The 15,028-nt window shown below is 42.2% G+C and overlaps 3 protein-coding genes and 1 non-coding gene across 6 annotated transcripts; 2 read left to right on the forward strand and 2 right to left on the reverse strand.

Moving 5' to 3' along the window:
- Nucleotides 1–10: 10 nt before the first annotated feature.
- On the reverse strand, nucleotides 11–8,707 carry lg17h16orf89 (linkage group 17 C16orf89 homolog). Its single transcript, XM_089018049.1, has 9 exons — nucleotides 8,631–8,707; nucleotides 7,618–7,845; nucleotides 7,025–7,177; nucleotides 6,156–6,306; nucleotides 4,595–4,712; nucleotides 4,365–4,527; nucleotides 2,140–2,244; nucleotides 1,962–2,051; nucleotides 11–149 (listed from the first exon to the last, which is right to left on the reverse strand). Exons 2-9 carry the CDS (start codon nucleotides 7,799–7,801, stop codon nucleotides 46–48), a joined length of 1,068 nt encoding a protein of 355 aa, XP_088874175.1. The 5' UTR covers nucleotides 7,802–7,845; nucleotides 8,631–8,707; the 3' UTR covers nucleotides 11–45.
- On the forward strand, nucleotides 6,448–6,539 carry trnai-uau (transfer RNA isoleucine (anticodon UAU)). Its single transcript is given in 2 exon segments — nucleotides 6,448–6,485; nucleotides 6,504–6,539. It is a non-coding gene; the product is annotated as a tRNA-Ile (tRNA).
- On the forward strand, nucleotides 8,361–12,990 carry alg1 (ALG1 chitobiosyldiphosphodolichol beta-mannosyltransferase). 2 transcript variants are annotated; one of them, XM_089018044.1, is made up of 14 exons: nucleotides 8,361–9,021; nucleotides 9,096–9,173; nucleotides 9,355–9,458; nucleotides 9,537–9,685; nucleotides 9,821–9,910; nucleotides 11,017–11,130; nucleotides 11,255–11,367; nucleotides 11,741–11,779; nucleotides 11,855–11,914; nucleotides 11,983–12,093; nucleotides 12,193–12,307; nucleotides 12,425–12,500; nucleotides 12,565–12,716; nucleotides 12,853–12,990. In XM_089018044.1, exons 1-14 carry the CDS (start codon nucleotides 8,745–8,747, stop codon nucleotides 12,860–12,862), a joined length of 1,488 nt encoding a protein of 495 aa, XP_088874170.1. In that variant the 5' UTR covers nucleotides 8,361–8,744; the 3' UTR covers nucleotides 12,863–12,990. The 2 variants fall into 2 exon arrangements, with proteins under 2 accessions (XP_088874170.1, XP_088874171.1); XM_089018045.1 differs by having other exon boundaries at nucleotides 8,881–9,021; nucleotides 9,100–9,173.
- Nucleotides 12,673–15,011, reverse strand: eef2kmt (eukaryotic elongation factor 2 lysine methyltransferase). Of its 2 annotated transcripts, XM_089018048.1 has the most exons (8): nucleotides 14,791–15,011; nucleotides 14,550–14,612; nucleotides 14,391–14,471; nucleotides 14,209–14,310; nucleotides 13,731–13,864; nucleotides 13,419–13,669; nucleotides 12,980–13,129; nucleotides 12,673–12,901 (listed from the first exon to the last, which is right to left on the reverse strand). In XM_089018048.1, exons 1-8 carry the CDS (start codon nucleotides 14,905–14,907, stop codon nucleotides 12,795–12,797), a joined length of 1,005 nt encoding a protein of 334 aa, XP_088874174.1. In that variant the 5' UTR covers nucleotides 14,908–15,011; the 3' UTR covers nucleotides 12,673–12,794. The 2 variants fall into 2 exon arrangements, with proteins under 2 accessions (XP_088874174.1, XP_088874172.1); XM_089018046.1 differs by having other exon boundaries at nucleotides 12,673–13,129.
- Nucleotides 15,012–15,028: the final 17 nt, after the last annotated feature.

The following is a 15,028-nucleotide window of genomic DNA, read 5'->3' on the forward strand; positions in this document are numbered from 1 at the left end:
TCAGGTAGGAAAAAAATAGATATTCCATTTCAGGCATTCTGGCGATCAGGAAAGGGGCCTCTTGGTTATGTCTTGCTCCGTCAAGTAGAAGTTTAAATATCCTCCCAGGGCGCCAACCGCCACAGCTGTCATGTGACTGGAGCAGCCATCTTGAGACATGAAAAGCATAGTACGGGATACAAGAGATGACAACAAATATTGAAATTTGCGTGGATAAAATGAATGATGAACAAGTCAGTAATGATGCGGAAAATAGAATGACACCAATTTAACTCATTCACTGCCAGACGATGTGCAAAAATGTTCACTCCAGTGCCAGGGTTTTTGTCATTTTCACTCAAATTCCAGGACACACAGAATATTGAGTTTTTGGTCTACATAAACAATCAATGCAGTGTAAGAAAACCTTAGACTCTCTTCTTTCATCAGAAAAAGTTAATTCCTAAGTTATGATGGTCTGGAGTTATATAAATGAGCTTGAAATGAGGGTGCCTGTCCAAAATACAATGCAATACATATTGGTATATATAGCGCTTTAACAGCATCTGAAGCTGGAACAAAGCACTAAGATGGAAAAAAAGGTAATGCTGCCCCCATGTGGAAAAGAAAAAACATTGCCCGATGCCATGGCCAGCGCTTTATCGGCACCCAAGGATGAAAAAACAAAACTCGAACAAATTCGAGAATGGTGCATGTCAGGGCTTGGAAAGCTTTTTGACTAAGAGAGCCATAAAAGTAAAATATTTAGAAAGGGAAAGCCACACACACACGCCCGCAAACACGCATGCATGTGATTGCAACAAAATGTCAGAATGTATTATTTAAAATAACTTATAATACTTGCCATTAATATGAATAGATTCCCGTTCCTCATGATTGGTAAAAAAAATCCAGCTAAACAATCGGAATGAAAGTCAAGTTGCCGGGTCCATAGGCAAAGTTACTGCCAGCTAGCCTGCACATGACTCATTAGCTTCCACGCTTGCTTTATGCTGTCTCTGACTGAAGTATATTGATGCTAACGTTAGCATGGGGCTTGTCAAAGGGTCACTGATATTCATGGTATTGTTTCATTGTAAATTAGAATCACCGCAGAACTTTTTCTCTCCACAAAGGCCAATCCTTCCGTCCCTTCAACCTGAAGTGCACGATACTGTCATTTTTGTACTCGTCAAGCTTATTTGAAAGGGGGCATTTACCTGTTTCGACATCAACGGCCATAGGTCAGTATCATCCAATCAAAATTGCGCTTTCCGCCAACTGCTACCCAAACAGGAAATGAACAGCGAAAAAGCGAGAATATGTATTTAGTTTTATCAGCAAGCCAGGTGCAATCATCAAAAGAGCCAGCCATATATGGCTCACGAGCCGTTGGTTCCCGACCCTTGCTCTACGTCAAATTTTCAATTCCCAAATAAATTTGTGAATGGCAGTGAATGAGTTAAAAAAAGAAGTCAATAACCAGGGCACGTCTGTTTAACTTGTGAATTTCACTGGTTCTTGACTATTTTTTTTGTTTGTTTGTTTTTGTTTATCACCTTGCTTTTGACTGACTGCTCACTGTTTTGTTTTGTTATTGACATCGTTCTTGGCTCGGTCTCATCTGTTCTTGGAATGCATCAGGACTGGTTGTTGGACCTTGACAATTTCCTTTTTTACCTGCTTTCTGACTGACTTTAGATCTCCCCCATTCCTACTGACCAAGTACAAATCCTTCCATTTTGATTCATTTTATTTTCTTACAGTCATACTCTGAAATGGCAAGCCTTACGAGCAACAACTCCAGATCAGTTGTTATTCTTCTAATAAATACACCTTTATTGATATTGAAAAACTGTTTTGTGTGGTTTGACCAGGGCAATCCTCCCACCCACACCCCCTACTCTCAACCCCGCCCACCCGCTACTAACAATTTCTCTGCCAGTGACATAACAATCGCCGGTCATGACGTGTGAACCCACCGGGAAGGATCTTCTCCCTCCTCTTGACGCGGTGATGAGGCTGCAGTTGCTCCAGCAGCTCGTCTCCGATCCACTGCGAGATGATGCTGCCTGATGGCGAAAGCGGATACAAAGTTCACATACGTAAAGACTCGCCACACCTTCAGCAGTCGCCGCTCGATATGAGTTCCAGACTTACGATCGCGCCCGAAGCAGCCAAGCTCAGCGTCCTGCAGACGGAGGATGTGCTGCAGCCAATCGGCTTTGTAGAAATCGGAGAAGCCAGCCAATCCGCAAATAAGGACTGCAAGACCACACACAAAGCAGGTTTGTCCAGGCCACATTATAAAAAAAATGCTAATATTTTGGGAACAATTTGCTTTTTAAATATTATTTTCTGGGAATACATTTTTGAATTTCCCCTACATTTAATTACACACAATTTTTCTTTTTCAGGCAGGCAGTACAATTTTATGAGGAAAAAATAACCTTTAAAATATTTTTTTATTGAAAAAAAGGTTTTAACTATTTTAAAATAGTTTTATTTTAAAGGACAACCGACGCCACCATTTGTGATTTGTAAAATCACTTCAAATGACTTCTACTGAGCATATTTTACAAAGATTCCACGGCATATAGCTATATGTTATGTTTTTAGACTCGCACTGAATGTTCAGGAAGTCTTGTTTTCGAGTTGATGACGATGCCTGACGTGATGTCACGTCTGGAACGCCCCTGTCTGAGAAAGCGACACACAATGCATTTTGGGTACTTTGTTTGGTCCGAAAACATCATGTTGATCCGTGTTGATGGCAAAATTAGAAGGAAAACACATAAGTAACGCGATGGTGAATTGTTGTGTGTTGCACCAAGACTAGTATTTGATAAGAGTTGACACAAATTCCCAGCAGACAAATCAGCCCATTTCCAACAGAGCTTGGGCACCATCTTGTACAAAAAATTGTGCCGGTTGTCCTTTAAAGGACAACCGAGGCCTAACGTTTTATTGCATCTAAAATAGCCAAAACATGCAGTATGATATTTTTAGTCGAATGCAAAACACCAATAAAAATGACTTAAAGTGTCCAAAATCTGCAAAAAATTGAGCTGCGAATTGGGCATTTTCAGAAAGTCCCGCCCCCAGTTCGTGACGTCACGCCAAGACGTCTTGCATTGCTGGTGAATCAAAACAATGGCTTCAGATTCGGAGAATATGCTTTCTTGTTACACATCCAGTTATGAATATGAGTCCAATAGTTCTGAAGAGGAAAGCATACATGTTTGCAATCGATTAAATAATTTATTTGTGCCATTTTGAGGCAACATTGGGGGAAATCTCTCACACAAAAAAAGAGGCACAAAATGGCGACATCCTGTGGCTACCTCCATTTACACAGGCTGATAAATTCCGTATATGGCGCTTGGACGCCCTCTTCTGACCTTCTGGCGGCTTTTGGGTGCAACACAAGGTCCCCAGACCAAACAAGTACAGCAAAATATATTGACGTGATGCAAGGACCGCTACAATGCGTCTTTTTTACGGTCAAGGGGGGTCCTTTAGTGACGTCACGTACAGACTCGTCACCAACTCAAAAACGAGACTTCCTGAATATTCAGCGCGAGTCTTAAAAAACGAAAAATATAGCTTTATGCGGTGGAATCTTTGTAAAATACGCTCAGTAGAAGTCATTTGAAGCCATTTTACAAATTATGGACACAACTTGTCCAGAGACGTCGGTTGTCCTTTAAGATACATTTTTGAAGGTGGCAAAGTTGTGTGGCATTTATGGTCTTCGATCAAGGGACGTTTATATTTGTCAACTGTTATTCAGGGCGAAATAACTTCTTATTCACTGCCATTCCCGAGTTTGGGAATGGAAAATATGACGTTGCGTGCCATTCCCGAATTTCTTCGAGTTTTGGTTTTTCTTGCGAGGGGTGCTGATAAAGCGCTGGTCAGACCTCTGGCAATGTTTTCCCCTCCTACAAGGGGGCAGCATTTGCCTTCTTGTACAGCCGCCCCCACTTGCACCTCAGATAACTCTTGCCTCATATAACTTTTAACTCCTTTTTTCTGATGAAAGAAGATCGTCAAAGGCTTCTTATGCTGCATTCAATGTTTATGTAGTCCTAAAACTCAATACTCTGTGGGTCCTGGAATTTCAGTGAAAAATATGAAAACCCCGGCACTGGAGTGAATACATTTTTGCATGTCTGCAGGAAAAACTGATTTCATGGTGATGATTATCATTTGAATTAGGTAGGTCCAAAGGGCGAGACACCGAAAAGAGGCTAGAAAGACCCCGATTTGGGGACCCCCAAACACGATCAATTAAGGCCGTCATGTCCAACCTCTCATCGTACTCATTGATTGAATCAAGAGTTGCTTTTTTCCATCTTTTCACTGCGAGTGTTGTCACTGACTGTTCTCGATAAAGATGTCTGCTGTCTGCTGGCTGAGCCCGTCAGCGATGATGTCCTGGTTGGTCTTCATCATATTGGAGCAGAAGATCTTCTGGTAGCTGCGCTCGGTCATGTTGACGCGGGACGCTCGCGTGTCGCCCTTCAGCAGGTTGGAGCACCCTTTCTGGCACATTCAAACGGCACTTTAGTCCCTCAACGGCGAGGTGATGGCCCTCTTTGTCATTCCTCACCAACTTCCCGATGATGAAATAGAGCAGCTGGTGAGACAGCGAGTAGTGCGGACACCCGAATTGGGTCATGGTGTCGCGGCACGGCTTGGTCACGATGCACGGTGTCCCTTTCTGTTTCCTACAATGCGGAGAGAAAAAAATAACATAAAAAAAATCAAAAGTATAGGTTTGTAATCTTAAAGGACAACCGACGTCACTTTTTTGTTTCCTAACTGACATCAGAAAAAAAATTTATAGCAACTAAAATAACCAAAACACGCAATATGATATTTTTAGTCAAATGCAAAACACCAATAAAAATGACTTAGTGTCTAGAAAGTACTTCAATTTGAAACCGGAAGTGGTGTCACGGCAAGACGTTTTGCCTTGCTCGAGAATCAAAACAATGGCTTCAGATTCGGAGAATATGCTTTCTTGTTACTCATCCAGTTATGAATATGACTCAAATAGTTCTGAAGAAGAAAGCATACATGTTTGTAATCGATGAAAGAATTTATTCCGTGTTATTTTGAGGCATCAGGGGTGGGAAATGTCACACCCAAAAAGGCAGAACATCGCGACAAAGCCGTGTAAGGAATTAATCAGCCCGTTTCCACAGGCTGATTAATTCCCTACGGTCAGGGGCGTTCCTTCAGTGACGTAGGGTGAGGACTCGTCACCAACTCAAAAACAAGACTTCCGGAATATTCAGCGCGAGTCTTAAAACGTAAAATATAGCTATATGCGGTGGAATCTTTGTAAAATACGCTCAGTAGAAGTCATTTGAAGACATTTTACAAATTATGGACACAACTTGTCCAGAGACGTCGGTTGTCCTTTAAATGAATTTATTTTTTGGGGGGCAGAATTAATGAGTTAAAAAAATATCTTCAAATTTCACTAAGAAGAAACATTAGTGTCTACCGGAAACAAATTCCTTGTGTGTTCTACATACTTGGCAATAAAGATGATTCTGATTAGTGTAAGGGACAACTGAGCATTCTGAAGTTGGAATCAATTGAATCCGTCAGAAAATATAGAAATAGGAGAAGAAATGCAAAATTGAATTATTGGCTTTATTTTGAAATTTGGGGGAGGGGCAATAAAATGAACAGTTTATAGTTGGAATGTTTTGTCAAAAAGTGTACAAAGGAAAGCAGAAAAAAATGGCATGTTTAGGTTTAATTTTAAAAATGTCCCCAAAAGTTTAATGTTGATTTGGTTTGGTATGCTCCCCAAAAAAATATATATAGAAATTAGAAGGGGAAAAATAAAACTATTTAATATGTTGTGTTTGAGTTTGAAAATTGGAAGAACATTTGCAGAAGGGTTGAGCTCAAATGTTTTGAGTTAGACCAATTCAAATCACTCCAAAAATGTTGCCGTTCGAGGAAAAATCCAAATTATTTAAAAAAACAATTTTGCACTCGGGATAAGATGAACAGTTTGAAGTTTTTAGTAAGACGGTAAACCATTTCAGTCTCTACGTTAACTTCACTGCAGAAGTTGTTGTAGTACTTTAGCTCAAATACTTGTCATTGTACTTGAGTACACAGACTATGAGAGTGTGGTCAGTCCCCACCAGGTTCCGAGCAGTAGGGTGAGACACTTGTCGCTGAGCTGCTCGTCATAGCATTCGCTGGCCGTGGTGGCAGCGTACACCAGACTGGCATCGGTACTGCTCCGTTCCTGCTGAACCTGCCAGAATTTCCATGACAGAAGTGGCTCGAACTCTGACAGATGACAAAGTGTACACATGTGAGTTGCAAATTATCTTGGGCGGGGTGCATAACACACTGAACCAATGCTTCTCCTGGATTCTGTTTGACTCTGTCCTTAACCTTCAGAGCCAAAGAACAACATTTGTTACACAAGCTCCAGTGGCGCAATCGGTTAGCGCGCGGTACTTATAAGACAGTAACCTGCAGTCATGCCGAGGTTGTGAGTTCGAGCCTCACCTGGAGCAATTTTAATGGAACCAATTGTTTTGATCATAGCTCGTCCAATTCTTTACACCAAGTTCCACTTCCCAAAATTTGATTCAATATTATAAGATACAACATGAGCCATGATTTGAACACCAAGACCCCTGAAATATAGTAAAAACAATTGCACTTAAAAGACAACCGACGTCACTTTTTTGTTTCCTAACTGACATCAGAAAAATGTTTTATAGCATCTAAAATACCCAAAACACGCAAATGATATTTTTAGTCAAATGCAAAACACCAATAAAAATGACTTAAAGTGCCCCAAAACTACTCCTTTAAATAATGACTCACTATGTTACTCATAGAGGGATGGATGGATGGATGGATATTATCATCGTGGTCCAATTTATTTTTTATTTTTGTTGAACAGGTCAACAGACTGTAACAAAACACATTTCAGCAAGGTTTCAGTAATTTCAATAATGCCATATCGTAAAAAAAAATTAAAGGGCGAGGCTACCTTGGTAGTATTTGGGATCGCTGTAACGCAGAGCGGCAACCGCGTTGTCAAAGCTGCTGTCCAGACGCTTGACCAGCTCCACAGCTGCTGTCCTCTGAATCCAGCTGACCGGATCAGAGTGAGGCCAGTTCTGCACCGCCTCCTTAAGCTCAGCTAACATGTAGTCAAACATACAAAAATGTACCAAGATAAAAAATTAAATGACACTACAACAATTTGGAATATGAAAAAATTACATTTTCCTCTAATAATGAGAAACTATCAGGGAATAACATGAGAAAATTATTTTACAGGCAGTATCTCCAATTTTTTATGCAATATTATGGGAGGAGTTGCAATTATAAACGAAATATTTTTTTAATATTGTTTAATCAACTTTTAATTTAAGGGAATCATTTCTGCGGTAATAATGAAGGCCGCGAAAAAAGCAGCTACTTTGATCATAAATGCGAAATTAACTTTATGCCAAAATGGTTTTATCAGCCAGTGTGATTTCAACATCCAGCTACGTTCCTTGTGACGAACGGGAGACGAACGCTGCACCACAACATGCCGAAGCGACCCCGGACTCCCCAAGCAGACCCCCCACGCACCCTGCAGCATGAGGAAGCCCACCACGCCGTCCAGGTTGATGTGCTGATGCTGGCGCTCCAGGAATGCGGCACCCTTGGAGAGGCTCCCCAACACGTCGTCAATCACCTCTGCCTGCGAAATGCCGAAGCACGCCGCCGCCAACAGCGTCGCCAAGGCGGACAACCGCAGTTTCGACATCTGCATGCTTAGAGCTCGCCCCGAGGATACTTGAACGAGTCCTTGAAAACCTGCTGGGGGCGGGTGGTGACAGTGACGTCATGAAAACTAATCCGCGTGCATCAGAATCAGAATCAGAATCATCTTTATTGCCAAGTATGTAGAACAACAAGGAATTTGTTTCCGGTAGAACACGCTGCACTAGTATCGTCGTCAAAAAAACTAAGTGGCACTATACAGTTCCATTTTGCATGACTTTTTTAAAGTCCATTTTAAAAGCAACAAATAATGAGAATGGGATTTAATTTGCATGAATATGATTTTGTGGTTAATAACGATTCTAATTCAGAGAAAGAAGAATAAGTTCGTAAAAAACGGATGGATGAACGATTTTCCCAGTAAAATGTTGTAAAATGACTACAGTTAAAACGTTTTGAGACGCTAATGGGTTGTATATATTAGCGAAATGAGAATTGCGATAATTTAGATTTGCAAAAACACACGTTGTCAAAACAAAATAGTTTTTTTTCGCATTCGAGACGAAAAAAAATCATTACCAAGAGCTGGCCCGTTTTACCTTGCATTCAGAACCACCAATGACGACGTTGGCAGCGCACCTAAATTAGTTTTGCAGTTGTATTTTCACACAAATGTTTCTTTTAGAGCAAAACGTTCGTCTTTAAAACACTGAAAAAATGTCATACGAGAGGCCGACTAAAAATTGCCAAGTTGTTTAAATTGCCAAGTTGTTAACTGAGCATTTGGATCATCAATAGATGATTGCGTATGAAATATATATTTGCACATATCTCACTTTTTAATGTGCCAAAATACAAGTGTTGAAAATAGTACGTACTGTAATGCAATTAAATCTTGACGACGTTGTTTCGCCGAAACGCCTGCGGCCCCTTTAAATCGGGACTCTCGCCTCCACCGCTACTTAACACGTCATCGCAAATGCCAAACAAGCATGGCCCCGCCCGCTCCTATTCGGAGTCTTTTTGTTTTCGTTCCACTTTTCACAGCGGTGTCCTGTACCGCCGGTTTGGGTATGTGGTGGCTGGTAGGGTCGGCAACGGCGTGTCTTGTGGTCGCCTTATGCTGGCTGTTGAGGCGGCGCGACGGCGATGCCGTGCGGCGGATATGCGTGCTGGTTCTCGGGGACATTGGTCGCAGTCCCCGCATGCAGTATCATTCGTTGTCGCTAAGTAAACATGGATTCCAAGTCACTCTCGTGGGATATTTAGGTAAAATACAGGCATGTATGAACAGTCGACAGACTGTTTGACGATGTGTATTCATTTAAATCGTTTACGCTTAGACAGCAAGCCTCGCCGAGACGTGTTGAGTGACGAGAGGATTGAAATAGTCCCCATTGCAGAAGTCAAAGGTGTTGGAGGTAAGCGATGGATTGACATGTTTGTTGTCTTTATTATCAGATCACATAGACAAACGACAATATGTTCGCTTATGGTGAGAGAGCCGTGATTCCATGGAAGTTCACGAATCATGGATTGTCCTGTAAAATAGGATGAGAAGACTAAAAAAAAGTTCCTTTTTTTATGTCTGAAAATCTTCAGGTGGACCAAAGATTTTGACGTATGTGACCAAAGTGACCATTCAGTTCGTGCAGGTTCTGTTTGTGCTACTGATGCTGAAACCACACACTCACATACTCCTACAGGTGGGTCACATGATTCCTGACCGCCAATCACGACCGTCACGTGACCTCCGGTTCTAATGTACATTTTTCTCTTTGCAGAATCCTCCCGGTTTGCCTGGCATGGCGTCAGCATGGTTGACATGCATTCTGCGTGGCGGTAGCTTGATCATCGACTGGCACAACTATGGCTACACCATCATGGCCCTCAGCCATGGCCACGCCCACCCACTTGTGCACCTGGCAAAGTGGTTAGTGCCACTTTTCAGTAAAACAAAAACATCAAAGAGAATGCCAAACAAATTTTCATCTCTCAGTGGGAGATATTTTTCAGATGGCTTCTTCTGGCCCTTGAAGCAAATCAAGAATGTCTGTTCTTCCTCTAGGTACGAGCATGTGTTTGGTCGTCTGGCATCGCAGCATCTGTGTGTGACGGACGCTATGAAACAAGATCTGCACAAGAACTGGGGCATCAAGTATGATTTATATGGATGACTATAAACATGTTAATTATTTAAAATAGTAGTGCGCTTTTGTCACCATTAAACACAACCTATTTAGAATGGCTATTTCTGAAATTGGCCTGTTTTGAAGGGACAGGTCTGTCTCATGAAAGTCAGCAAATTCTGATTTTGTTGCCATGGAGATCAGGGCCACAATGAACTGACAAGGTAGTGTTCGTGCAAGTTGGTGCAAGACATTTCAACTCATGGAAGCAGCAAGTTATACACCTCACTGTGTGTATATGGCCGGCATTGTTTTTGCTTCCAACAGAACTCATCGCAGGTCGGCTTACCTTTAGACTTTGACGCAAGAGCTGGGTCACCACGCCTGTGGGACGATGTGGATTTTTTTGGGCATGATAGTACAGTGAGACCTCAACTTACGAACTTAATTGGTTCCCAGGCAGAGTGTGTAAGGCGAAAAGTGTGTATCTAAAAAAAAATTCCCATAGGAAACCATTAAAATGGGAATAATCAGTTCCCGGGTTTCCATAAAATATACTTTTCAACTAAATAAGCCTTAAAACTACACACAACATACCTTATACTATGTATAATAAATGTGCTATTGTATTGTAATGAAAGAAATACACTGCATTGTATCATAAAGTCACTTTATTTACATTTGTGATGGTCATTTATGGCTTGATGGAATGGCGTTGGAGGTCAAAGATCAAAGGGGATTGCTGTTTGGAAAGAGAGGCGCAGTACATGAGGACTGTAATTAAAGAAATAAACTGTGCTGTAAAATAAAGTTTTATTTACCTTTTTTGATGGTCGTTGATGGCTTATGGAAGGAGAGTCACCTTCCATAAGGACTGTTGGTAACTTAACCTCTGGTGCTGTTCGGTCGTGTGCTTCCGCCGAAGATCACTCCGCCACCCGTGGTGGGTGTGTATTATGAAAATAGTGCTTATTATAAGGTTTAATTTTCATAAATTTGATGTTTGTAAGACGAAAAGTTTGTAAGTTAAGGTGTTTGTAAGTTGAGGTTTCACTGTAGTTTAGACATTGCAATGTACAGCTTGTAAGTAGCTCTGAATTTACACAGTTGAGTTGAACGGTATTGCGCCCTGCAGGGCGACCACTCTCTACGACAGACCGGCGGCCATCTTCAGAGAGACACCACTGGAGCTGCGGCACAAACTTTTTGTGAGGCTTTCACACATCCTTCCCGCTTTTCAGCATAGCAGGCAAGTGCTGCAATTCTTGCAAACACTGCCACATTATTTTTGGAACATCCTTGGGTCATGTGCCACATGCTGCATCATTAAGAAATTCAATTTCCTTTTTTTCTTTTCGGCTTTCCTTCAGCAGTGCTGATGATGCCGTGGAGAAAACTGTCTTCTCTGTGCGAGACCATGACAAGGACACAGTGACCCTGAGGCCCAATCGCCCCACCCTGCTCATCAGCAGCACGAGCTGGACAGGTGCTCGCCACATGAATTATTCGGTGTTGGGAATGGATTGTTTTGCCTTTCACTATATGTTGCGAGCATAGAAAGATGGTGGAAGACAGGGGAAACATTTTTTTTTTGCATTTTCATGTGAGTGAAACAATTGTTTATTTCAAAATAAAATGCAAAATCCCCTCCCCCCCATATTGTTCAAGGGTCATTTAGAAATAATAATAAAAAACGTTTTATAGCTGTTTGCCAGTATCTAGCGGTTGTAAAAATGAAAACATTAAAGGTCTTCTTCCATTATTTCTAATCTTAGAAATGTATACATTACTATAAGTTGTCTAGCATTGTGGCAAACATTTTACTGTCTTCTGTCCGTCACTTTGCTTTCCCTCTTTAGAGGATGAAGACTTCTCCATCCTCATTCAGGCTCTTCAAGGTACTGCAACAAGACTCTTATGCTAAACCGCAATTAAGTCAAATGTTTTGAGTGTCTCCTGCTTATTCCTGACAGAATACGAAGAGTTCATCTCAGCGGGAGAGACTCTGCCGCCGCTCATCTGCGTCATCACAGGTATTATCGCCATTGATTGTTTGACAGCAAGCGCTCAATGACTTGTCGGTCTTGGTTTGGGTGTGAAGGGAAAGGTCCTCAGAAGGAGCGCTACTCGAAAATGATTGACAACTTAAGTTTGGAGCACGTGAAGATCTGCACTCCCTGGCTGGAGCCGGAAGATTATCCTGTCTTGTTAGGTCAGTTTGAACCACTCATAGCAATTTTGAACATTTTATTCTTACATTTCAACCCAAGCAGGCTCATTGTTTATGATCATGCCTTGTGTTTATTGTCAGGTTGTGCCGACCTTGGCGTTTGTCTGCACAAGTCTTCTAGCGGGCTGGACCTGCCTATGAAGGTGGTGGATATGTTTGGATGTTGCCTCCCTGTGTGCGCAGTCCATTTTCTGTGGTGAGTTTGGCACCGGAAAGCAGAGTGGAGTAAAAAAAAAAAATGAAGCACTGGGTTTCATTTGCTTTAATTTTTAATAGATTATCAGAAACAAATTAACTCTCGTTTTCCTTTTAGCCTTGGGGAGCTTGTGAAGCACGGGCACAATGGTCTGATCTTTTCCGACGCCCCCCAGTTGGCCCAACAGCTTAAGGTGACACCTTGATGAATGCATAACGAATCATTTCAACCTAACTATTTTAACTTTGTATTTCCAGAGTTTGCTGTCAGACTTTCCCGGCAGTGACGGCAAACTAGGTGCATTCAGGAGGAATCTGCGTGCCAGCAGGGACCGGCGTTGGGACGACAACTGGGACCAACACGTCCTCCCACTCTTGTCCATCTCCAATAACTCCTGCACGTCTTCTAGGTGACCATAGAGGGACTCGCACCAAACTGCAGTTTTGTTTCTCACTGAATATTCATATCTTGTAAAAAAAAAAAAACTTTATTGACACACAAACAACTGAACAAGCTCAATTTCAGACTCTCTATTGTACTCAAAGACGTGATTGACAGCTCCACTCATCACCCGGTGGCCAATCCCAGCAGCGCCTGTAAATGAGATGTCGTTTAGACTCCTCGCCCCTGGAGATGATTCGTCAATCACCCTGAGAGCCTTAATCATCTTACTTAGACTTTGCTTGAAACCAGCGTACGTCTGTGGATTCCTCACAGTAGAGCAGATGAGAACCTCAGAGGGGACCCGAACACCACTACGCTTCAGGATCATGGACAGAAGCTGGACCAGAACCGCAATCACGTCAGGATCATAAACCACATCTGTAACACAAATTTCCCTCACGGCGTTAAGTAATATATTTTTTGAAATTACACAACTTCTAACCTTCAACACTGTGGTCATCGTCCATTCAGAAGATGTTCTAGAGCATTTAAAACATTGTGGGACACCTCTCTGATCATCTAAAACATATGTCCTGCAAACATTCCAGAACAAAAATACTGTACTTGAAGACCCCTGTCCTGCGGTTTTCTCGAACATCAGATCTTCAACTTTTCAGAACCTTAACAACATTCCAGGTGGCCTGCAGTATTGCAAAGTATCGCAAACCTGCTGCGATGACCGCATCTGCATCGATGTCATTCAAGTGTTCTTCCGTCACCTCCGTCCAGTCCAACTCTTGCACTCTGACTTCTGTCCTGTTGTTTATGGTGTTGAGGAGTCCGTTGATGCTCAGGTTGTGTCGAAGTCTCTGGAGGACGCTTTGGTGACAATCACTGAAGACGTATGAGGATGGAGCACACGAATGACACACAGCCACACCGGTCAGACCCGCACCGCTGCCCAGCTCCAGAACTTTCCTGCAGAGAAAAATGTATTTTACAATAATTCTAGAGGCGATTATGTTTTACATTGTGGTACCTTCCAGCGAAAGTCTGCGGGTGGTCCAAGGCCCACTCGGCCAGGTAGAGGGCTGCCTCCCATGTCACCAGACCTGTTGTCCCCTTTGAGATTAAAGCCACATTCTCCAACAAGCTGATGCTGCCCCCGCAGAGCTAAGGAAAATACAGACCCAATTATATGGTTTTTACTTTTCGCACCTGATTTGACACTTCTGCTTGTGTGTGTGTGTGTGTGTGTGTGTGTGTGTGTGTGTGTGTGTGTGTGTGTGTGTGTGTGTGTGTGTGTGTGTGTGTGTGTGTGTGTGTGTGTGTGTGTGTGTGTGTGTGTGTGTGTGTGTGTGTGTGTGTGTGTGTGTGTGTGTGTGTGTGTGTGTGTGTGTGTGTGACACACTGGTTCTTTGTCCTTCACGATGTATTTAATGTGTGTGTTGGGAGTTTAGTACCATCAAGTCGGTTCTGCATGATGTTACTGAGTGTGTGTAAGGTGACTTTGGTACCAGTAAGTATGTCCGATATCCCTCCGCCACATCTTGGGCTGCCACTACCTCCGCCAGAGCATCATAGAGCTCATCTAGAGGTTCGCACTCTGCTGCCTCCACCTGCAAATGAGTGTCACTATGATAACAGCATTCAAGTAATCACGTTGCCATAACGGGCTGATATGGGGGAAAACACTCACCCGTTTTATGAGCTCAGAGAGAAAGCCCTTCCTGTAACGCGACGACGGAGGAAACTTGCGGCACAGGGCATGAAGACACGTCTGAACCAAACACGATCAATAGATTCAAGTTTGTGACTTTTAAAATATTGAAAAAAATGATGAGTGTACACCGCTTACCTGTTTGAGGATTTCTAAAATGACGTCACACGAGTTGCTGCGTGCAAGCTCGTTTTCTAAAAGCTGTGAATGGCATCAAATATCATTTAGATTATATTTCATAAGGACAAATGGTTTGGATAATGGCCGGATAGAATGACAATTAAACACCGAAACGTATTATAATTATAAATAACTATACCAAGGAAATGTAAACAACACGACAATGTGAGCAACAAGATAATGTGAGCTTTTCACACACCATCCAAGGAAATGAAATGAGGCGACTGTTAGCAAAATACCGCGTTTGGAATTGTTTTAAAATGTCAGATATGTTTTGTTTTCTTGAGTGAAATTTGGTCGACTCAACAGGCTCCATCGTTCACACGTTCGTTTGTTTACTTCCGTGTTTGTCATATTATATATCGCGAGATTACCAGATGAGACCCTCTCGTCCTTCATTTCTTTTATTTCAAATCGTCTATTGCTGGTGTTTTTTG

The sequence above is a fragment of the Hippocampus bargibanti genome, linkage group LG17, assembly GCF_051943395.1.
Source record: "Hippocampus bargibanti isolate YZ-2025 linkage group LG17, ASM5194339v1, whole genome shotgun sequence".
Classification (NCBI taxonomy): domain Eukaryota; kingdom Metazoa; phylum Chordata; class Actinopteri; order Syngnathiformes; family Syngnathidae; genus Hippocampus; species Hippocampus bargibanti.

Excerpts from the sequence above, each read along its gene's own strand:
- lg17h16orf89 (XM_089018049.1), bottom strand. The coding sequence starts at position 7,801 with ATGCAGATGTCGAAACTGCGGTTGTCCGCCTTGGCGACGCTGTTGGCG. Across the intron at positions 2,052-2,139 it reads TGGCTGCTTCGGGCGCGATC|GCAGCATCATCTCGCAGTGG; the intron begins GTAAGTCTGGAA and ends TTTCGCCATCAG. Across the intron at positions 150-1,961 it reads GAGGGAGAAGATCCTTCCCG|ATGGCTGCTCCAGTCACATG; the intron begins GTGGGTTCACAC and ends TCATGTCTCAAG.
- alg1 (XM_089018044.1), top strand. The coding sequence starts at position 8,745 with ATGGCCCCGCCCGCTCCTATTCGGAGTCTTTTTGTTTTCGTTCCACTT. Across the intron at positions 9,459-9,536 it reads ACACTCACATACTCCTACAG|AATCCTCCCGGTTTGCCTGG; the intron begins GTGGGTCACATG and ends TTCTCTTTGCAG. Across the intron at positions 12,094-12,192 it reads AGATTATCCTGTCTTGTTAG|GTTGTGCCGACCTTGGCGTT; the intron begins GTCAGTTTGAAC and ends GTTTATTGTCAG.
- eef2kmt (XM_089018046.1), bottom strand. The coding sequence starts at position 14,907 with ATGGAGCCTGTTGAGTCGACCAAATTTCACTCAAGAAAACAAAACATA. Across the intron at positions 13,670-13,730 it reads CCGCAGACTTTCGCTGGAAG|GAAAGTTCTGGAGCTGGGCA; the intron begins GTACCACAATGT and ends TTTTCTCTGCAG. Across the intron at positions 13,130-13,418 it reads AGATGCGGTCATCGCAGCAG|ATGTGGTTTATGATCCTGAC; the intron begins GTTTGCGATACT and ends TTTGTGTTACAG.